At 40.9% G+C, this 23,896-nt stretch overlaps 1 protein-coding gene across 9 annotated transcripts in view; it reads right to left on the bottom strand.

The window, feature by feature from the left end:
• The window catches only part of SLC8A3 (solute carrier family 8 member A3), a 268,007-nt gene that overhangs the window by 39,904 nt on the left and 204,207 nt on the right, over positions 1–23,896 (bottom strand). For 6 of the 9 annotated variants that reach the window (XM_053257215.1, XM_053257249.1, XM_053257229.1 and 3 more), the window contains one exon: positions 12,117–12,223. In XM_053257215.1, coding sequence (XP_053113190.1) covers positions 12,117–12,223 — 107 coding nt within the window. Of the gene's footprint in view, positions 1–8,917; positions 9,022–12,116; positions 12,224–23,896 lie in introns of all 9 variants that reach the window. The other 3 variants (XM_053257243.1, XM_053257280.1, XM_053257268.1) reach the window with 2 other exon arrangements.

The raw sequence follows: 23,896 nt of genomic DNA, 5'->3' as shown, positions 1-23,896 counted from the left end.
GAAATATTTTTAGTAGTAGTAGTAGTAGTAGAAGTCCTTGTATTACATACGGCTTCTGTTTAGGTGGAACTTGCCACACAAGGCCAGTCTAGAAGGATGCGTAGCTAGTTGCATTGCAGGCATTTGGCCTTGCAGGCGTCAAAGAAGCTTGTGAGATTATTTAAAGGACTCTGAAGAACAGCACTGCAAGGCAACAGATTAATTTATCAGCTCTTAAAAATGGAATTTCTTTGTTACTGTTGACAATGGCCGATGTGCTGTCTAGCACTGCTCACTGTTCTAGCGCAGGGCTGCTGTGTCACCTAGTTGCCCTAAGTTTGTGTTCCAGACTAGTATTGTGCCGGCACAAGCATGTGTGCTTCAGCAGTTGGTATGCAACCTGTGGCATGCCTCCTATGCTTTAAAATGAACTTTTGTGCAAGAGCGCAGTTTTGAAAATCCCCGTGCTTTTGCACACTGATGTGATTTTCTTGTACTAGTGCAACTTAGCAATTTCTGCAAGCGAAGCATTAGTTAGAATGTCGGCCACTGAATAGAAGACATATTTTGCTAATATATGTCCTCTATAACTTTCACCTCCCCAAAAATGTCTTTTTAGAAATGACCAATATTTAAGCAACTCAGCTCAAAACTGACTCCAAACATGTCTATTTTAAATACCTCTGTACTCTTCAGCCCTGATCCAGTGGACTGCATGAACAGAGATAATAGGTTCCAGACACACATCGGGAGCCTTAGCATGCAATCTCAAGCATCTCTACTTGGACACGATCCGTATCACTGATACATAATAGTATCACTACTTGGTTCTTGAGTGTGACAGCTCCCAAACAAGGCAGTTGCAGCAATGTGTAACCATTTACACATGTAATTTTAGGATCCACATGGATCTAGAAAATTCAGGGCCAAACTAGGTGTGATGGAGCCAGCTTTCACGCATCTGCCTATGTAAAGTAGGAAGTGTGTGTGTGTGTTTGTTGGGGTGGTGGTGGTTTACCTTAACAGTAAAATGAGCATATGGGAGATGAGTGCTGAATCCTCTCCTCTCCTGCACCTTACTTTCCTGCAGTTGGTTGCTCCAGTTACCTTTCTTCCAGAGGCGTAACTATAATAGGGCAAGGGGAGACAGTTGTCTGGGGGCCCACTGCCTTGAGGGCCCCCCCAGAGGCAAGTCACATGACTGACTCCCCCAGGCATGCACCTGTCTGGGCTTCCTTCAGTTGTATTAATCATCCAAAATTGATGCGAGTGTTAAGACCCGGAGCTACCAGAACTGCATGTCTTTCTCTAGTACCATTAAATGACTTGCATCGTCCACAATTTACAAAACCTTTACAAAAATAATTTAGGATGATGTTCTATTGTGGCACATAGGTTATATAAAACTATGCTTTTTGTTACCACTATTTAGCCTCATTTAACATTTCTTTACTTCATGAGCTGAGCTTCAGTGAGGTGGGGGGCCCATTTTAAAATCTTGTCTCTGGGCCCACTCCAACCTTGCTACGCCCCTGCTTTCTTCCTTTTTGGCTCTGATACGGGACATAAACCAGCAAGAGGGAAGAAGTGCCTAGTGCAAAGGACTGAGAAGAAGGTGTGGAGAGGGGAGGATTCAGCAATCCTCTCTCACATGCTCCTTTTACCTTTAAAGTAAGAACCCCACTCACATTTTATATGTGAATGGAAGGGACAAATGAAGAAACACATCTTTCACATCACATCTAGGCTAGTCCTCAGTTTTCTAATAGAAATGTTACTACTACCCCTAGCTGCAATTACAGATACAAAAATAGCACACTTTTGTCTCTTAAAATATGGTTATCTCGATGAGCTGGGATCTTTTTCTTCCATTTTCACTTCAGTCTGGTAAAGGAGTGTTTTTATCTCTTTCACTTCTAATGTGACACATGAATATTTGAAGAGCCCTGTGAATGAAACTTCAGGAGTACAACGTGAGATTCTGGGGATTCTTTAAGTTTTACATTTCTAAGTGGACATTGCTCATAAAAGCAAGAAAATTGTTTTACAGGCCAGAGCTTCCTTCTTTAAAAAGCAATTATCCTGTGTAACTCAGCTCTGACCTAAAATAAACCTTATTATTCCAATCCAGAAACTATTGGATTGCGGGCACATTCTTCACTTGGAATATACCCAGTTCCACACATTCTCCTAATCCAAGGTATGCTTGGACAATACATTTTGACCTCCAACCCTTCTTACTTTTGGCCAATACATTTGAGTCTTGAAGCATGATCTTGCTAGTATTTATGCCAGATATGGTTTGGGGCAACACTTGACTTCCCATGACACTCAACCCACACTTATATTACTATACCAAGCATACATTACTGGCAACTGAATTGCTTTGAAATCAAGTAGCGACAGAGAAAATATGCTCAGCACCCACTACTGCAAAATCTCTATCTCAGTGTCACAGCTTGCAAGACATGTATCATATGCCAAACAAGGAATCTAGCATCAATCATTTTTATACTTTAAAAAAAAATCCCTTTTAGATCTTTTTTGAGGCACCAAACTGAAGCTGGCACCATTACTATTACATATAAAGATTTACAGGATTCTCTCCTTTCTGGCTCCTATAGACTGGTGTCACGCTGATATCTGCACTGTGGTATGGTGGGAAAGGATGGGGTGATGGAGTTTGGCTAGTTATCTATCTGCCCACTGACTGGGTAGCAGCTGTTCCTCTTGATTCAAATATTATGCCTTTGTTCTCCCACCCTGACCCAGAAGCTAGAGGTGCTTGGACTGGGCCTACATAGAGAAGACTGAAGAGGATTAACCAAATGAGAAGAATGGGGACTGGGCAGAATGAGTTCAAGGCTATGGGGGAGAAAGCTGATGGTGAATGGGAAAAATGGATTTTGCTTTATTTGGGAGGGAAAGCAGACAGAATCATAAAGTTGGGAGTCCTGGGGGCGGGGGCAGAATAAATTAAACATTAAAGTTCTCAGACATTAAAATAAAGAATACCTAAATGAAAAAAAGTTCTTTTGTGCACCTCTAGCATCTGGTACTCAGAGGCATCCTGCCTCCAAACAGAAATTCTTTTTAACCTATCATAGCTGATGGGGCTTTCCATGGGCAGAACTGGGGTGCAGCAGGCAGGAGGAATTTTGTCTAGCAGAAGGAAGATGTGAGGGAAAAGGTTTGTAAGGGGAGTTGTGGCATCTCCACTTTTTGAGACACCAGTGACCCCTGCATCCAGTATATCCATTTTTATATCACGATGTGTCAGGCAGCAGGTTAAGAGACTCTGATGTACTGTACGTGACCGAACTGGAACAGATAGGGGGGGAAATACTTTTATCTGATTTTTATTTGCTGCAAACTGCTCTGTTTATTGTAGTTTTAACAGCTGTGGTTTTTATTCTTTAGTGATTGTGATTTTATGTTGTGAGCAGCCTCATAAACCATTTTGATGAAGAGGCAAGCTAAAGATATGGCAAAGACTCCCTCTGTAGAATTACGTAAGGGGGTAGTCTGACTGCTTTAATAGAGAAACTATCATCTTTATGAATGGCGTCAACATTCCCTCACTGCTCAAGGACTTCCACATTAGTATGACGTGCTGTTGTATGTATAGGGTCGCTTGGAAAATTCCAAACATCTTCAGCGAGAAGGAGATGAGAGCTCAGAACTCCGTGAAAGTGACGTCTGGTCATTAAGGAGTCATCACGGCAACATGAGGCTCTTAGCCTGTGCTTGGCTGCCTGCATGTTTGATTTGCTTGGGTCCTGGCAGAGGAGTTATGAATGGCTGGTGACAAGCTTCTCAGCCAAAACAGAGTTCAGCTGGAATGCAGACGTGTGTGGTAGCATGCTTTGGCTGTATTGTGATTGCATTTCCTACAGCAGCTTTACATCCCCCTCTTTCCTGATCCTCCCTTCTTGTTATTTCACACTCTGTTTACATGAGCCCTGATTTAAAATCTGAGGCTACTATCCACCACAGAGTTAGATGGATGAATGTAGACCCATTGGTCTATATTTCCATGGTGGGCAGGGACAATTTTCAGCAACCCCCCCTTGCGTCTGTAGATTCCTGTCTCCCAAAAATATGCCCCTGAGGGTCCTGCCGTTCTCAGGGACCTATTTTTGGGAGGCATGGTCAGCTTTATATCTCTCCTGGCCCTTCCAGGCACCACAGCTTTGATGAGGAATGCAGATCCTTAAAGGGTAGTAGCCCTTGGGTCTGGAGCACTCTGTCACCTCATTACTTCCTGCCTGATAGGTTCCCTGTACTGATGAACAGGCAATAGGGAGCAAGAAGTTTCTGGTGTGGCAGAGCCTGGCCCCTTGAGGAAGTCTGGCTCAAGAAAAACTGTCTCTGGGGGTCCAGGTTCAAGGAGCATTGTTCCAGGGACTACTGATTACCATGTTTAGGCTTACTTTTGAGGCCTGGGGCCTGCACCTCTGCACCTGGTACTGAGGATCTGGATCTGACCAATTCTTCTCCCTTCAAATCTGAGTCCTGTCTGCTCAAAGTCAAGGCCATGACATCAATGCTATAAGACAATTTTAGTTCAGGCCTGAAAAATGTTTGACTCACTAAGTGAACATACAACACACCTATAAGTTGGTGGCTTCCCAGCTGCTTGATACACACAGCCATACATATCGTATGTTATCCCACCATTTTTGCAGTCCCACGCAGTCAGCAAAAACAGAGGGACTACTGAGCCAATGAAGGCATAGGTACATAGGAAGTTGCTTTATACTGAATCAGAGCATTGGTCCATCTAGCTCAGTATTGTGTACATTGACTGCCAGTGGCTTCTACAAGGTTTCAGACAGAGGTGTTTCCTAACCCTATCTGGAGATGACAGGGAGTGGACCCTGGGACCTTCTGCATGCAAACCAGATGCTCTACCACTGAGTTATACATAGTTGCTTGGCTGTGTTTGGCTTTGCAGGTCACAAGTTGTGCACATCGGATCAAGTTATTCGTGTGATGTATCCAACGATTTCACATGGTGACCAGCATTCTGTGTAGCAGAATGCAGGCATTAGGCCCCCTGTGAGATTGCTATGCAATGTGAAAGGCAGCTCCAATGGTGCTGCATGACAAGGCAGTTGTGCAATGCTTAAAACAGTATCAGGGCACTTGCACAATGCTACTCCCATTGTTTCGAATGGGAGTAGTGCTGTGCAACTGCCTGAAACCTGTTTTAAGTTGTTGCACAACATGTCCCTAACATTGGTAGTCTGCTGTGTGGTATGTCGGCCACTGATTCCTATTGTGAAACTAAAATACTCAAAGCCAAGGAACTCATTGAGTAAGGCTGGACTTTGTAAGGCAGAGGTTACTAGGAGATGTGCAACAGAGTCCCAAAGCAGACAAGATGCATGTGCCTGAGCAGTGTTCTCTATTTTATTTTTTTTAATCTGTGTGCAGAATGAGTTTTCTTCGGGGCGGCAGTATCAAGGCAGTGTGTGTGCACATGCATTCAGAATGGGACTTTCCTGATTAAACCTGAGCGGGATCTAAACTGAGAGGACATCAAAAAATGTTTGAGGGTGTATGCCTTAGATGGAACATTGGTAAGGAGACACAGTCGTAACCCACTCCTCTATCCACTCTCAATAAATACAAATGGTATGCCTGCATTGTGCTGAGCTGAAGGAATTTTCTGGGAGTGAATGAGAAGCAGACCTTAAGGCCTTTTTATTTCAGGTAGGTTCCTCACTGGGTGGCACAGGGAAAGATGTTGTGGTCCTACTCCACGCTTTTGTCCCTTTAGGCTCAAAAAGAGACTTTTGGCTGCCACCTGAGCTACATTTACTTTGTCTTTGTTGCATGGATTTGGACAGCTCTGCCCCCACCCACTTCTCTTTGGAAGATTAATAGGGGCACATTTTAAAAACCTCAAATTAATGCAACTCCTCATCAGCCATATGCTGGTTATGCAGTTAAGTTCTGCTTTATACCCCCAGATTCCTGATAGTGCAGATGAAAGGTAGAAACTCTTCCAGAGAAAGGAGGCCTAATGCAATCCCTAAAGCTCTGGTATGTTGAGAATGATGTATGAAAAACTACAGGGAGCCTGAATTTCTCTAAACTGCCCCTGAAGGGCTGATGAAATAAGAAGCACCTAAACCTACACTGACTTAACCTGTCAGCTAATAACCTGACGCTGACTTTAGGTCAACTAAGAACTAAACTATCACCTGCTGTGACACCCAAGCCAACAAGGAATATTAGCCATGTGAAAACATGCCATCTTTTAATGATGAAAAGGACTTGATTCATTGGAGGGACACTCAGAAGGTAACGGACATTTGGGTGACCAGAAAGGTGACCCAGTATGCTAGAAGGTTTCTAGATGCTGCTGTGCTCCAACAATGGTTTGGTCCCTGTCACTGTAGATAATAGAAATGAAATATATAGAGCAGTGAGAATGCAGGCAGAAATTGGAACGCCTCAGAACTGGGCAGCAGAAGGGAGAAAGCTGCGGCCCAGATCCAGCCTTAATAATCTGGCATTCAACTTATCCTGGTTTTTAGAAGAGTTCTCCCAAATGAACTATAGCAAGAAATTTGCTGGTAGGCCTTGGACCTTGAATTCTAACTAAGCTGCAAATGGAAGTTTAGGACCACCAACTCAGGACTAATTGTGTGGTGTGTTTTTTACATGGGGTGTTAGCACAGAATGAGATTACAAAACATTGGGAAACACTGGGAAATTGATAATTTATTAGCATGATTTAGACCTGTGAAAGCCAGGGCTCCAGTCATGCTGCCTTTTCGTTTATTATATAACTGGAACTGTATTGGGTAAAATGCATTTACAAGCGCGCAATGTATTTTGCTGTACTGTAAAAGGCAACTCCAGTGCCAACTAGCTAGAGTGTTTGTGTGTGCTATATAAATAAAATAACAATCAGCATCTGTAGTAATTTGCAGTGTAGTGACTCCATGCTCCAAATCATCAAGGCCACAAATCTATCTATATCTTGATATTGTTGTGTCCAAGAGAACTTGGGAAAGGGGGGTGATATTTTGTGGCCACATTTTGATAGATGATGACAAGAGTGATCCATTGCAGCTGCTAAGCTACATGGAGTTAAATAGGGCTCTCGAAACAGATTAATGATACTTCTATGGAAAATAGTAAACATTGAGTAATATGGCATCTTGGATGCAAATAGGTACATGCTTTTTGCTTTCCATCTTCCAGCAAGAGAGGAAAGGAAGCACTTCTTCACACAAAGTATACTTTACTTAAGGAATTCACGCCCACAAAATACAGTGATGACCACTAGGCCTCAGAGCTGATCAACACAGAAAGAAAAAACCAAAAACACACTCTGCATGTACTAGTCTAGCTCATCAAAGGTTTAGAGTAGCCCTCTGCCTGATGTGTTAGCTTTCTACATGCAAGGAGCTGCTGCACTGGTAGCATAACATCACTGGTAGCATGACATAAGGGTTTAGGAGCCATTATGTAGAATGAGAACGTTGACTTCTGGATTGTTCCACTTCAGACTGCACGTGGGGAGCAAATGCCTCTCCATCTAAAAGCACCTTGCACATAGAAAGCTAGCACATTAGGCTACTTTTTATGGAACCATCTTCTAAAAGTGGAAGAGCTGTCTTCCACTAGCAAACTTTCTGAGACAGGGAGAATGAGCAAAGAGGATGGGTCATAGAGCATGGGGCTCCGTGAAAGTGGTTTGGGAAGTGGTTTGGATTTGAGGGGGACAGGAGTTTTTGGTTAACATTGGAGAAATTTATTCAGTATTTGGCTTAAATATTTCAAGCACTGAGTACTAGGTTATATATGTTTTGATGTTATTTGTAGATTTACCATGAGTCCTCAGGATAGGGTAGGATAAAACTTAATGAAACAATAGTGATCACCAAGAAACAGTAATAACAATACCTGGGTGCCTTCATGTATTTGCTGTTCATACAAGAGAATTTATAAGCATCACTGATTAATCAAATTAACCAAATTAGCATTAAGGAGGGGGCTCTACCACCCCTGAGGCCAAAGTGTCTGTGTATGTGGATGAAACAGCTTGTGCCTGACTCCACTCATTAGTCCCAACCCCTGCTGTGTTCCTTTTGGGGGCCTTGCAAGTGTGGCCCCACCAGGTAAGTTGGTGCCCCCCCCGCAATTAATTTTCAAAACTGACAAACTTATTTGTTACCGTTTTGCCCATAATGTGTGCCTTTAAATAAAACTTGGAAAGCTTCGTTGTTGTTTCTCTGTTCGCTAGTTAGGAATAAAATGCTTTATAAGTTCCTAAGATCATGGCTGTGAAGTTCTAGTAGTACATAGTTTTGCAGTGCTGAGAGATCTTTTTGGGCCAAAGGAGCAAACAGAATGTAAATCACCCTCACGGTTATAATGACAGAACACGTCCATTGTGATTCTAACTGTACTAGTTATTAAAGATAAAATGCATCTGCATCCAAGGTTGTTCACTGCAATGCCACAGAAAGGGAGCAAGAAGGTGGAGGGAAAGACTGGGCAAGATACAGCACTGGGGAGCAAGCTGAAGAGGCAGCCATGCAATCACACTCTTTGGAAAGAGTAATTTTTTCAGTCTGGCATTAGGGAGGGAAACAAGATCAAGCCAAAGATGTCACCAAATGGGGGAAGCAAAAGAAGGAGGAGGAGGAGGAGGAGGAATGGACACAATCCAAACACACGTGGTTTTTACGGCCTCAAAGGCACAAGCACTGCACAGGAGGAGGATCTGAAATAAGCTAGGCTCAAAAACGCAGAGATGGGACCGAAACAGGGTGAGAGCGGGAATACAGGAGTGAAAAGAATAAAACTTGGTCCGTGTAAAAACAAAAGAGAAAAAGGTGAGGGGAAAGGGGAGCAAAAAGGTTACTTCAAGACTGGGGTTCATTTTGCTTGTTTTTCAAAAAGGATCTCACACCTGATATTCCTCGTTCCAGCCATTTCGGTTCACCAAGGGCAATGAAGAAATTCTCCTGCCTTTCGTATTCCTCCTCATCTACTATCTTAACCCTTACGGTCTTCCTGTAGGGACAACAAGAAAGACATGTGTGTACAGTGGGTTGCCTGGTTGGGAGCAGATGCAACAGCAGCAGCAGCAGCAGCACTACCACCACCACACTTTTCTCACATGCAGCCCATTCCTGCCACTGCCTTTGGTGGTGTTTCACTCGCTTTCTATGGCACGTTGGTCATAGCTGATCTTTAGGTGAGTCAGAGAATGTTAGAGGAGGAAGGAAAGGATGGATGGGCAAAGGGTGAAGAAAGGGAACCTGTGGTCCTTGTTGATGGTTAGTGGAAGGTGACTTCTGCCGCACATTTAGTTGAGTGTCACATGGTAATAACAGCTCATCAGCTGGCTGAACAATAACCAATCAGAGGTTTCCATGGGCACAGGAGAGCCCAGTTATATGCACTGCATATCTTTTCACTCAAGAGCCAATTTCTTTCTCTCTCACTCACTCAGACACACATACCCACACACCAGGACGTTTCCAACCAGGTTGCTGGATGTTGCACTTTGTGGAAACAAGTTTGGACTTTCCCTTAAAAACAAACACTTTTGGAAAGATGTGCTTGATTGACCTTTGAATATAAACTTTAAGTATGATTTTGCTCATGTTCTCTTAGTACTTGATAATACCTGAAATGACTCCTGCTCTTTTTTTCTTTGTTTTTGCCGTGCTTTCTTTGTGTTTGTCATGGCTTAAACACATGATTTAAAAATTGTACCATATTGTCTTACATGTGTACAGTGGCAGTTTCTTATTAGTTCTTGAAACTTGGCCATTAATTTTCAGCTGAACTGAATGCTCAGTGTTTATGAAACTGAGTATTACAGGGCTATGGGCAGAACAGGTCACTATATTAAAATGATGCAAATGGAGTTAAAATGTCTTTTACAAACATGAGGGCATATGTTCTTTCCTTTCCTAATGCTTCATTAGGCTAACAACAATGCTGCCATTTAAAAAGCTGCTTTTATCCTGTAAAAGGTGTCATAAGCGTGGTGTAGTGGTTAGAGTGCCGGACTAGGACCGGGGAGACCTGAGTTCAAATCCCCATTCAGCCATGAAACTAGCTGGGTGACTTGGGGCCAGTCACTTCTCTCTCATCCTAACCTACTTCACAGGGTTGTTTTGAAAGAGTACACCGCTCTGGGCTCCTTGGAGGAAGAGCGGGATATAAATGTAAAAATAATATAAATGTAAAAATAATAAAAATAATAATAATAAGAAGAACAGCCCTGCTGGATCAGGCCCAAGGCCTAGTCCAGCATTTTGTTTCACACAATGGCCCACCAGATCCCTCTGAAAAGTTCACAGGCGAGAACTCTCTCCTGCTGTTGTTCCCCTGCAACCGGGATTTAGAGGCATCCTGCCTCTGAGGCTGGAGGTGTCAAGGAAAGCACATTGGAAGTCTCTTATTTTTCATTCTCCATGAAGGTCATTGCGTAGTTCCCTGGGCTTTTGCATTAGAGCCTCTTGACCACTTCTAATTCAGCTGCTTCTAGTTACTTGTTTAGGGGGAAAGTTAGCATCAGGGATCCTAATACAGCTGATTCCATTGTCACATTTCCCTCCTTGCATTTTGAAATCATACACAGGGAAGTGGCCACAAAACAGCTGATGCCAGCCTTGGCAATTTGAAATAATTGCCAGATGTGGATTTAAGTGGTAAATAAAAAGCAGAGAATAGTCTAGGAGTTTCACCAGATGCCTCTTACAGGACATTTCCATATGTCAGACTTATTGGCTCCTAAAGAAAATGAAAACCCTACACTTGTTTTCTCTCTCAAATCTTTCCCCACATTAAATGTATGGATACAAAAAGTATGATGGAACTCAGATTTGGTTTTTAGGGTCACGTAGCCATTTTCTGGCTGTGTCTATACATACATTCAAGATGGGTTAAGGAAAAGGAAAAAAAAATTGGCAGTAGCAGATGCACAACTCTTAAACAAAAAAACCCAGAACAATTTTTTTTAAAAAAATCATATGAAGTTGAGATCCAAAAGTTTCATTCCTAAGTTGTTCTATGAGAAAACATCTGTTGGACCTATTTTCGGTGTTGTATCGAACACGACTTTTGTTTAATGAAAAGTATTCTTAGCCTCTGAGTTGATCTGGAAAAAATTTATAAGACTAAGACAAGGGTGTAGGCAACACAAAGCCAGGGTATTAGGAACTGGTATGGGTCAGTAGAACAGACTACTGGTCTGGGATATGGGAAGCTCAAGTTCACATCCCCACTCAGCCACATATGAGGTTACTGGATGAGTTTGCTCAAGTCATTATTTCTCAGCCTAATCTAAGTCTAAAGAATTCCATTTTAATAGAGTTGGCAATATCTAACTCTCAGCTAGAAGTACAGAAGCAATACGGGCTTCAAGCAAATATTCAGGCAAGGGAAATGATTTGTGGACTAGGAGAGTGGCATTGATAGAAGGTTAGGAAGACAAGAATGCTGTGTTACCATGTTTGTGTAGAGGAAAATGCAGAAACGTGTGTAGTATGAGGGAATAAGGTGGCATTTCCTTTTGTTATTTATGTAACCACTAACTACATTTCATTTAATACAGACAAAGTCAGTAAGTAGAAACATTACTTTTTTAAAAAAAGAGCCTGAAAAACTGATTTTAAACATTCTTCTTTTTGCAAAGTCTGCAAGTATTATTTGTGTCCCAATCATTGTGTATTTTAGACATGGGGTCATTGGTTGGAATGACCCAGGGAGAACACTAATTGTGAAATTAACTGAAATCTGCAAAGGACATATAGGTTTGCATCATGACAGAATGCAGAGCTTTGTGGCCTACTTCTGAGGTGTCAAAGATGGATTGGAAAATCCCAGCAAGGAGTTATTTCAGGAATATGCATCAATATCCTTACACCACACGCGCGCGCACACACACACATACACTGAGAGCACCTCCTGGATATATAATGCAGTCTTGCTAGCACCTATCAGTACCATGTGACAAGTTGTGCATACACAGCAGTGTTAAGGACAGAGCAGTTGGAAAACAAAAAGAGACTACAGGTAATGAGAAAGTAAAGGAGAAGAGAGAGAAGAGGAAAGAAGAGTATTAATGTTAGTTGGGAGAACCAGTACTACACCTTTCTGTAAACTCATATCCACCATGCGTGGGCCCATCAGCTCAATGAAGAAAGTCTTGTTTTTCTCATACTCCTCATCATCAATTACCTTGATGTGAATAGTTTTGCTGTGAATGGAAAGATAATAAGTGTCATAATGGGGAGAAGGGGGATGGGCAAGCTGTGGCAGGAGAGGGGAAAAGACGCCAAAGAGAGAATTTAGATGGTCAAAGCTTATTCACCCATTGAGAATGACCACAAAACACAGTAAGATTTTAAAGCTTTGCTGGGCAGCTAGCTAGTCTGGTGAAACATTTGTGCCAGATTGTTAAAATGAGAGAGATTGTTAAAAAGTGCTCTTGCAAAATCTGCTCAGAATTCCAGTCTTGTTTTAATATCTAAGATCCCAGTGGCTCCTCACACACACAATTAAAATTAGAAGGCATTTATACATTGCCCTGTATATACAAGCCCTAACACATGCAACACCAATTGTGAAATTAAGATGGAAGCTTTAACTTTTTGCTGAAAAATTAAAGAGCACATCACAAATTGCAAGATTGTTTTTATAAAACACAACTATAAATACTTATCTTCAATATATATCATCATTTACCTTTTTAAAACATTAACATTTCAGAAAATTTATTTTGTTAGGATGTCTGACATTTGATCTTGGCATCAAGATGTTTTATATCTATAACAGAACAAGATTCATGTAATATCTTTGGCACTCTTTTACCAAGACTCCAAAGATTTTCAAAAATTTCATGAAAGCAGGACATTTGACATCAAGGTTTATATCAAAAAGCTGGGGGGCACGGGCAGCAGATTTTAAACTCTAAACCAGAAATATACAAGAAAAGTATAGATCCTCACATTTGGTTTCTATATTATATCCGTAATTAAAAACAATATTAATATTCTTGTAAGGTGCATTGTAAGCTAGTTTGGTTGTCTTCTTCCAACAGTAAAGTGGGAAATAAATATTTTAAAAGAATAATTTTGTTTTGAGGTAATAGCAGACAGAAATGAATACAACTCATACTGCTCTATCTGATACTTATGCAACACAAGGCATTTCACCAGCTGGAGGGAAAAACATGTAATTTTTTTCAAAACCTATTGGAAAACTGAAACTGAATATTGTATTTATTAATCCATGACAGTTGAATGTTTGAGCTGCCATCGCAGCTTAAAACAGTATTCTGTGTAGAATTCCATAACTGTGTGGAAATAGACAAAAACTCTAAAGAAACCCACACTTTCCAAACTGTTATTTAGATGGTAATAGAATGTTCTGTACTTCTCAAAATGAACATTCAATGACCCATTGCCTCATCGAGTGCACAGTGTTTTGCTATGTGGTGGTGCACTGCACATGCACAGGTAAAAATGAAGCATTTTATGAATTCCCTCAGAGATGATATTCCAGATGGACTTTCTCATTAAATTAGAATCTCTATTCAGCTTGTCTTGTCTGTGTATAAATATGGCTCTGAGGGAATACTGTCAGGCTGTTAGTGAAAATCCCATTGTCACAGGTCAAAGGAAGACAACATATATTACACTGCTTTTCAGACATTACAGTGGGGAGGAATCTAAAGTGTCAACCTTCAAGGGGCAGCACTGAAATTAATATAGCCCTCAAAATTTCTCCATCAAGGGCCTGCCATATTGCAGTTTACAAAAAGTTGTTCTTGTACACTGTAAAAATTGAAATATTTATAATAACAAATATTATTAATAATAATATTTATTATATAATAATAATTATTATTATTATAATATACATTTCATTCAAATAGACTCTGTCTAAAGGAAAGGAGAGTTTTAAGCACTTGACAATGAAGCAAACATATGCCACATAAACTATAACTACAACCATACACCATGGCATGAACGGAATGGTCAGTTCTAGATCACATTTTCCTGGTTCTTTATTTGGATCAACTCAGATTTAAATTCTGAAAGCAAGCTTTGGAGTCACTCAGGATTTCCCTTCAGCCTATGGGGGGGTGGGTGAGGAGAATGTGGTGCACTATATCAGGATATTTTACTCTGATAGAGATAGAAATTGTTTTTGTACCAGGAAGCAGTGAAGAGAACAGAGGAACATAGCGCTGGCACTGGGGTCTCCCAAGGATCTGTAATGGAACTAATACTATTATAACTTTTTCAAAATTTATCTGGAATTAGGGGTTGGCAGGGAAGCTTCCAAGTTTGTGATGACACCAAATTATTCAGGATGGTGAAAACTAGGAAATAAGGCTATTTAGATGCCTGGAAGTATGTCTTACTGATTTCAGGGTAGCTTTGGGACAAACTAAATATCACTTTAAGTACGTGGTTTACAAGTTGTTCTTTTTAAACTGGAGAGGGGCCTGCAGATCAGGACCACAGTGGGGGGAGTAGCTTTAACCCTACCCCTACTGTGCTCCTGATCTGAATTTGAGGCTTCCATGATTGCTATCTGCCAAGAAAAAAATAGGTCTCCTTGGGTCTGAGGCACGGAGGTACAGTTAAAACTCTCCTCATGGTCACAATCTTTGGAAGCCTTAGTTTGGCTGCTATTCAACGTTTAAAAACAATAGCACTATTGCATGCTTTCTATCCCATGTTCTGCTGCTAGTTTTTTTATCTAGACTTGCTCTCAAATTAACCAAAAGGTGTAGTTCTTCAGTGCTGTTAGTCTCAAAACCACTCAACACTATGCAGATACACACAAATATCTTTAAAAAGAACTACTTTTCTCGCTTTTGAACATTAGTTGCTAGGCAAATTTCGTTTGTGATAGTAGCAAGACCATGCTTCACGGGGGAACTAAATGTGACTGTCAGGGAGGAAAAGAACTTTCTTGCTAAAAGAAAAGAAAAACCCAATGAACTTGAAAAGAAAAAAGGGAAAGCATGAAGGTACTTTGATTTGGGCAAACAATCAAAAGATTTTCAAGTTTCTCCCAACATTAAAGTCCAACTTTAAGGCAATAATTGGCTTCAAGATAGTTGGTAACATTTCTCTGCAAAAACAATACCAAGAGCACAAGTCCTTTGAATTCCTAGATAATCTTCACTTAGCGGTAGATGCTCACCCCTCAAGCAGTAATTTTTTTATTTTAAGAAGTATTTGAACCAGATAACAAAACCAGAAAATTGATAGTTTCCTTCCTGCTACAGATATTACAATGAAATACATTTTTCCCCTGGTTCCAAAGCAGAAGTCTAAGAACAGTCTCAGTATCCTGAGGAAAACTGATTCTCTTTTTCCACAACATCCTTTTAAAGGAAGTGACAAGTTAAAGAAGTGAGGATGTTTTGTAGCATCTAAAAAAGTATTTCAGTTCCATCGCCTTTGATTAGCCATTAATGTCCCTAAGAGTTTCCAAGCGTAATCATCCTAATATTTTTAACTTGAATATTCAAGTCTCAAGAAGATGTCCTATTTTTTAATGTTATTTTTTATTTTGTGGCAGGCTGCCTACAAGTGAACAGAGGGATGGTGCTGTCTTGGAATCTGTCTCAGGGCTGAAATTTGTCACTTGAGAACTTCACTCCCATCTTCCAAATTTCTTTGAGATGCATCATGGTGTGGTGAAAGTGGATAGAGAGAAATTCTTCTCTCTCACACATAATTCTAGAACCAGGGGTCATTCCATGAAATTGATTGCCATGAAATTTAGGACCAACAAACCAAAGTACTGTTTCACACAACGCATAATCAACTTGTGGAATTCTCTGCCATGAGATGTGGTGACAGCCAACAACCTGGATGGCTTTAAGAGGGGTTTGGATAACTTCATGGAGGAAAGGTCTATCAATGGCTACTAGTTGGAAGGCTATAGGCTACCTCCAGCCTCAGAGGCAGGGTGCCTCGGAATACCAGTTGCGGGAAGTAACAGCAGGAGAGAGGGCATGCCCTCAACTCCTGCCTGTAGGCTTCCAGTGGCATCTGGTGGTCCACTGTGTGAAACAGGATGCTGGACTAAATGGTCCTTGGGCCTGATCCAGCAGAGATGTTCTTATGATCATGTTGCAGTGCACCAATAAATATAGGCAGTCTTAAATATTATTGAAACCAAATTCCATGTGTGAAGATACTTTTACATGAACCATAGGGGTGGCATGTGTGGTTTTATTTATTTATATATTATTAATTATTATTATCTTGTTTACACAGTCAGACAGCTGTTATTGACTGGTTTGTTTTATCCAGACATCGAGTCCTTCCCAAGGACCTGGGATGGCTGAATTTTATTGTCAGTTGTTATAGGTATCGTCACAGAATATAGGCTGTTCACAGTAAAGTTGCTTTTTGTAATTGGCTGATGGTGATTTCTGTGGCCCCTATGGTGTAGAGGTACTCTTCAAGATGTTTTGGAATTGCACCTAAGGCTCCAATTACTACTGGGATTATTTTGGTCTTCTTCTGCCATAGCCTTTCAATTTCAATTTGTAGATCTTTGTATTTTGTTATTTTTTCTATTTCTTTTTCTTATATTCTGCTATCCCTGGTATTGCTATGTTGATTATTATTAATTATTATTATTATTATCATCATCATCATCATCAGTGTACAATATGGCACTTCACAGATAAGTACAAGACAAGTCCTATCTCAAGGAATTTACATTCCTAAATTTAGATGAGGTGGAGGTTAGGAGATACAAAGGTAAAAAGAAATGGATGCTAGCAAATGTTATGAAATGTTTTATTAGAACACTAGCTTAGAACCCAAATTTAAGGTGAAATTGCAGACTTGATTTATGTTTTATATTTGTTATTTGAGATGCCCTGGGTAGTTTTGTTAGATAATTGCCTGATGTGATTAAAGACTGTGAGCCAGAGTAACTGGTCCAAGATGGCAGCTTCACATATTCAAATATTATTTTTATTATTTTGAACCCACCACAGACTTACATGCTCCAGAGACTTGTGCTGCCACAGGGACACACTCCAAATCCTGCCTGTCCTCTTTTTCTCTCCTGATACTGTATCTCACCAAAATTTCATGCCCTCTCTCAAACATCAAATGTTGTAATTCTCAGTCCCAAGCAAAGCCTTCTCTATACCCGTCTTACCCCCTATTTTCCTTCCCTCTCCCTCATTTGCAGACAGTATAGGTAACCTGTTCTGGTCAGACTCAAGCTTTCCCTATTTTTCATGTTCCTCTTTTGGCCTATCCAGGAAATAGTTGAACAAATAGTACCGGTATGTAGAGAATGAATTTTCTCCTCCCTCCTCAAAATAACTAATGAAGCTGCCTAGCAGTACATTCAAGTCTGAGAAAAGAAAGTACTTCATGCAACACATGGCAATAATGTATGGAATTCACTATCACAGCCTGTGCATATTAGAAATTCTGCAGAAGCTTGCAATACCTGCAAGTACAAGCAGTGGAAACTTGTATGCACACCCAAGCAGAAGAGGCACATGTCAGAAGACCACATTCTTCTTCAGCTTGGATTTTAATCTAAGAATGTCTGATTTACGCTACTCCTTGTAAAATGTGCAATAAAGAATTACGTGTGCTGTAAGGACAGAGGCAGGCAGTATATGGCAGTTTCTTGAACTTCTCCTCTAGAACTGCAGTAGGGAGTGCATTTAGGCAAGCGAGAGTCATCACTCTCCTAAATTTTGCTGTGGTTAAACTGTTTAGCTGTTTGGTAGGCCTTACGTATAAGGACTGATTGCTTATACAAATCCCTCTCGGCAACTTTGCTAATTCTTCTTGCAGATCTATATCTAAGATACGCTGCTTGATGACCTGCGTGGCTTGATCACACCTTTCATTCTAGCAGTCTTGACAGTAACATTCACCTCAATAAAAAGGGAGAGATCCAAAGAGCACCTAGATCAACTAAGAAGCTTTCACTCATACTCCAGCTATGTCTCAGGTGGGCACGTTGTGCATTTCTCCCTCTGCTTGACAGTTCTGTACCAGACTAGACGTCCCTCTACTTGAGGGACTGGATCAGTTAAAGCCCATGTAAGGCTCTAGCTTGGCAATCAAAAGCACAGGAAGGCTGCACTGGTGGTTCCCTGAGAGGAGACTTTGGGAGTGGGCCATCACTTTCATTCCTTTTCTTCCTTTTTGAGAACTGGGATAGCCATGGAAATTTACAAGCAGAAATGCAGCAGTAACAATTGGTTCACTTTTCTACACCACGGCATTAGCTTTTTAATAAATCCAGAGAGAGTGGTTCATTCATTCATCGAACCACCCCTGGTTTGGCTTGACCCCAGACTGAACCCACCCCCTGGATGTTTGGGGCAGGGGTTTCATGAGCCATTTTGAATTTAAAAAAATATTTTTTCAGTACTTACCCCCTCCTGGGGTATTGAAGCTCCGCCCTTGAGCTAGGGACACACAGTGGATGAAGTGTCCCTTTCTAGAGAACTGGATTTCACAATGTTAAATGAGATCCAGTTCTCGAGACAGCAATACTTCAGTCATTGTGTTTCTCCAGCTGTTGTGTATGTACTGAATGTTGAGATGTGCTTGGCCATATACATGTAGAATTTGTAAAGAATTTAAACACAAAAAGCATAAATTCCAGTTTGTAGCAAAATTGTTACTTAATTTCTAAAAATTAATACATGCCACAAAACCCAACTGAAGTAGAGTACATTATACTCCACTACGGAGTATAGTAGGGTAAGCTCCCTGAAAGTCTTGCATTTTTAAAATTAGGTCCGTAGCATCATAAGCCCATGGCTGCAGTCAGGGAGACAGCAGCAGGAAGCAGAGGACACAAAAGGAATACATATGCAAATCAAAAGAGGGAAATATGTGAAGGAAGAAGAGGAAGAGAGGTGAAACTTGCTTAGTTTTAGTGAAAATGAAGAGCAAGTTCTTTATGATGCTACCACTGTGAAGACCTGATGGAGGAGGCATGGGCCATGCCCATCTGGCAAGTATTCTCAGTCCATGAGGCATGGCTTGGGCTACGATTCTGGAAGCTGAGCTCCAAAGGTTCCAACAAGGCTCTGCACCAGCACAGATCCCATAGGTATGATTGCACAGAGACCATGAAGAAGAACAAACTTAAGAAGAACAAAATAACAAATTTAAACTGAAAGATTTTGCTATTTGGGATAATCTTTAACATTTCTACACTTCATACTATAGCCAGTTCTACAACCTCACAGGAGGCAATTATTGTCTGTGGCTGATTCTTCATTTCTCATACTAACAACCCTAGTTTCAACTTCAGCACCAATCCTGGAGTATCAAGGTGCTAGCTAGGAGGTTATTTCTAGCAATATGTACACCTTCATTGCTTTTATCAGCAGCACAAGAGAAGCTATCAAATATTCATTCCCCCCCTCTCTGTGATTGGCTGGGTCATGTTCCCTTGGCTTCTTTCTTTGGTTTTCCTGCTTCAAGTTGTACTCAAAATAGCTCCATAAATACTAGGGGAGGGGGGAACCAATGAACCTCTTAGAAACAGTGGAGGTCTATGCTTCTCTCCAAAAGTTTCTACCCAAACTCTCTTCCCAAACTTCTCTGTCACTGCAGAAGATATTCTACTTACTCACTTTCAAAAGTAGTCTAAGAATGAGACAACCAATTGTTTTCTTTTCCTTCCACATCCAGGCTCTTGTGGTACTGCCACTCAGTATCTCTTCAGCATCTTCCAGATCTGTCTTTCTTCTCTCTACCTACTACACAAATCCCTCATCCATGCTCAGGCCATCTTTAATACGAAGCTTCCACCATGCTGACATTATTTTCCACTAGAATCACTTGTATGCAGGGAGTTTGGAATTCCTCTGCTAAATCAATCTTTTTTCAAATCACTGTGATGATGACATCCTCTCAGTTACTGCATCACTCTGAGCTACAAATAATGTTTAAAGCACTCAGTCTTGTGATGAATCCATTCAGTATTCTAGGGACATCTCTGCACCATGATGATGGTCCTAACTTGTCACAGGCCCTAGTCTATAAAGCACTAAACATAATGGTTAATCCAGTTTTGCTTATGTATGAATTCCTCCCACTTTGGAGAAGAGTTGTAACATCTAACCTAACTATTCCAAACACAGCCACTGCTGCTGCACCACTCTCAGTGGAAAGAAACAGAAAGAAGTATTGACACAAAAAGCAATTTCCTTTTGTGTATTCCCCTTGTAATCTTGAGCTAATTAGTAAATTGGCCTGTGTTTCAATTAGAGCTATTGGGAAATGCTTTCGTGCTTGGTGTATAATAATTAATGGGACATAGTCAAGACCAAACCATACATATAAAATAAAGATCTTTGCTTCTGTTAAAATATTAATAGTGAAAGATTTGTAATGACTTTAATGTATTATTCACCAGTACTGTAGTTGCTGTGTTTTTGGTTGGCCACTTGGGGTGGGAGAACTTTTTGCTTGCTCTCCAGTTTGAGAATGTTTTTATAAGCCACAGAACGAAAGGGCTTAGAAACATGTTATAGACAGGAGCACGGCAGTCCTTCATGGTACAGCATCAAATAATGAGGAGAGTAATAAACTATCACCTGCTATTATTTAAAAAATACTACCCAACATCCAGACCTAGAGCAGTACAGAAACATCACGCTGATTCTATAAGGAGAAGGGAGTTTCATTGATCTCCCCTTCTCTAATCTGAAGCCTATTGTGATTCCTGAAAATGCATCCCTAAGGGCTGCATGACCCTTGGGGATATATTTTCTGGAGTCACAATTGACTTCAGAGGGAAGAGGAGGCTGACAAAAATCAACCCTCCCCCAGAGCACACATGCAGCATCACTACACAGCACTTTGTCATTCTGAATGTTAGCCACTGTAAGTTTAACATCGACTAAAATCTGATGAATCAAGAACAAACATCAATACATATGGAAGGCATAGGTTCCCAGATGATAAGAAGGCAATGTATGAAGAAGAAGAAAAAGGATGTAGAAATTTCACTCACTGTAGTAAAATTGCAGCCCACAGTAATCACATAGTATAAGTTCATGACGTCACATCTGTATGTGCCAAATGGGCATGCTTGTATCTCCCTTGTGGGCCCTGGAGTTTGGTTAGTAAAGTGCTCTGGGTGGGAAACAATGGTCTCAAGGACCTCTTGTCCTCTTAGTGACCTTTTATTTATTTATTCAATTTCTATACCGCCCTTCCAAAAATGGCTCAGGGCGGTTTACACAGAGAAATAATAAATAAATAAGAGGGATCCCTGTCCCCAAAGGGCTCACAATCTAAAAGAACCATAAGATAGACAACAGCAACAGTCACTGGAGGTACTGTGCTGGGGGTGGATAGGGCCAGTTACTCTCCCCCTGCTAAATAAAGAGAATCGCCATGTTAAAAGGTGCCTCTTTGCCCAGTAAGCAGGGGCTAACATTTACCTTCCCATCCTTTGTTGCCCTCACTTTTTCCTTTCCTTCCCCTTCTCCTTTTGCTTTCTCCCCCACTATCAATATTTACATGTGAAGCTTCTTGGGCACAGATGTGCCTTTATTGCTAACATAATTCTTCATGTTATTGCTAACACTATGCCCAGTGATGGCACTACATAAACAATAGTGATTACATCAACAATACTAATAATTAGGGCAAGAAAAGCAGCTTATAATGTACAGGCATGCTCCTGAGCAAATATTTCATATTCTAAGCTCAACATATACAGTACTTGCTGTGCTATGACCCTTGTAAATCATAGCTGACCCTTTTCTCATGTAATGTGTATGAATGCTAATAAATGGTAGTGTGTATTAATTTGCCATGCCTTCCCACACACTGATGTGTCCAGGGATGTCAATTCATCTCCTTCCCATGGCACAGCAGTTCTCAGTAAAGTATGGATAATTCTAAAACAAAACAGGGGCCCCATAGGAAGCTGCTTTATAATGTAGGTCAGACCATTGATACATCTAGCTCAATATAGTATTGTCTATACTCACTGGCAGTGGCTTCTCCGAGGTTTCAGGAAGAAGTCTCCTGAACCTTCCTGGAGATGCCAAGAAGTGAGCCTGGGGCATTCTGCATGCAAAGCAGAATGCCCTGCCACTGAGCTATGACCCCATCCTTATGCATCTTCGACTGCTCAGCTGCCAATGCCAGGCAGGTGCAGCTCTGTTCATTAATCTTGATGTGAGATCACTGAGAGCCCCAAGGAGGAGTAGAGAGAAGTATCAATCAATCAATATATAGAGAGAACCTTAAGCAAAACGTTTGATCTGTGCCAAGTTCTGCTGAAGTCAGTAAGCAAAGCTCTCATTTTCCCCAAATATATGCCATCTTGATTTGTCATGTATTCCCATGCAGAGGGGACTTTTCACCAAGACATTAGAGCATTGTTTTGCATTCACTCTGCACTGCTGCCAGTGATTAATTAAGAAAGGAGGCCAAACAAGATCAGAGGCTCTCGATGTTACTACATATGCAATTTAACAGATGGCAATTAGCAAATTAAGTAACAAGGAGGAGATTGGACACAAAATCTCCATTTCAACCTATTATTGCCAGTTTTCATTTTTCACCCTCTAAATTCAGCTACAAGTACAAAGCGGGGAGATGGAGTTTCCATTTTTAGACCACTGTAATCTTTATTGCAATTTCCTTTACAAAAAGAGAACTCATTTAGCATTTATTTTAACATTTCCATTGCAGTAATCAGCTGTGAAATCCTGTGCTTAAAGCAAAAACACAGAACCCCTTGCATGCTCAGTGTAGACCTTTATACACTGATCCTGACATGTAAGAGGGACTGAAGAGACCATGTTAAATACCTAATAATCTAACAGCGAAATATATAATTTATTGCAATATCTAATATATCTCCCAATTGTACACCTCCCTGGGAAATTAACAAATTTACAGAATAAATAAATGCATTCTAATTCATATTGCCTGCAAAGACTGCTGACTATTCAAACAAGCAGAAATAATGTGACTCCCAAGAAAGAAAGGTCAAGTTCAGCCATTCATTTTTAGCCTAATGCTAAATACAGTGCAAGTCAAAGTCAATTTACCATTAAGATAGCAGCATATGCTGCAAGTGCCTTGGTAAACACTAAAAAGTGTGAAGGCGGGATGCATATTGGTAAACATGTGGTGAGCACATACCAGGAAGCCACAGCCAAACCTGGCTCTCTCTAGCATGTGGTCACTGGCTGGTTGTTGAAACACACCTTCACACTTGATGGTACTCACTGGGACACAAAGGTAGACCCACTTCTGTTGCCAGATTTGGCTTTTTTTAAAGCCAAAGACCCATGCCAACTATAGAGGCTAAAACACGACAAGACATGAACAATTTGATGCCTTGGGCTTTCATGACCAACATTTTCTCTATTCTGCCATTTTAAGTGTACTCTGAATATATGAGTGCTTCATTTAAAATGTTGGCAGTAGTAAAGAAAAGGGCCAGGGTGCCAAGATAAGGCCATGAGCCCCTACCCTCTGGCTCGCCTCTGTTTTCACCGCCTCGGTGTCCATTTTCTCCCATTTTAATATGAAACAAACTGGACACACATGATGAAGACTGACCTGTGTTTGACACAATGGCTTGAAAGTGAAAGACCATCTTATCACAACAATTTGCAGCAGCTCACTGTTCTTCTTTAAGAGAAGTCTACATGTTGATTTTGTGCAGGGAAATGAAACCAAGAAGTGAGGAATCGATTCTATTTATTTATTCCTCCAATTTGCCTCTAAAGAATTCAGGGCTGTGCACAAGAGGTCAAGACCCCTATGTGCCTAAGGCAGGAGCGCCAAATGCTGCCCCCGCCCCCACCTTGTGTGTACCCTCCTCCTCCTCTTCCCCTTTTCCTAAAGTGGGGTCAGGAGGG

Source organism: Hemicordylus capensis, chromosome 1, assembly GCF_027244095.1.
Source record: "Hemicordylus capensis ecotype Gifberg chromosome 1, rHemCap1.1.pri, whole genome shotgun sequence".
In the NCBI taxonomy this organism is placed as follows: Eukaryota; Metazoa; Chordata; class Lepidosauria; order Squamata; family Cordylidae; genus Hemicordylus; species Hemicordylus capensis.
This window is presented reverse-complemented; position numbering and strand designations above follow the sequence as displayed.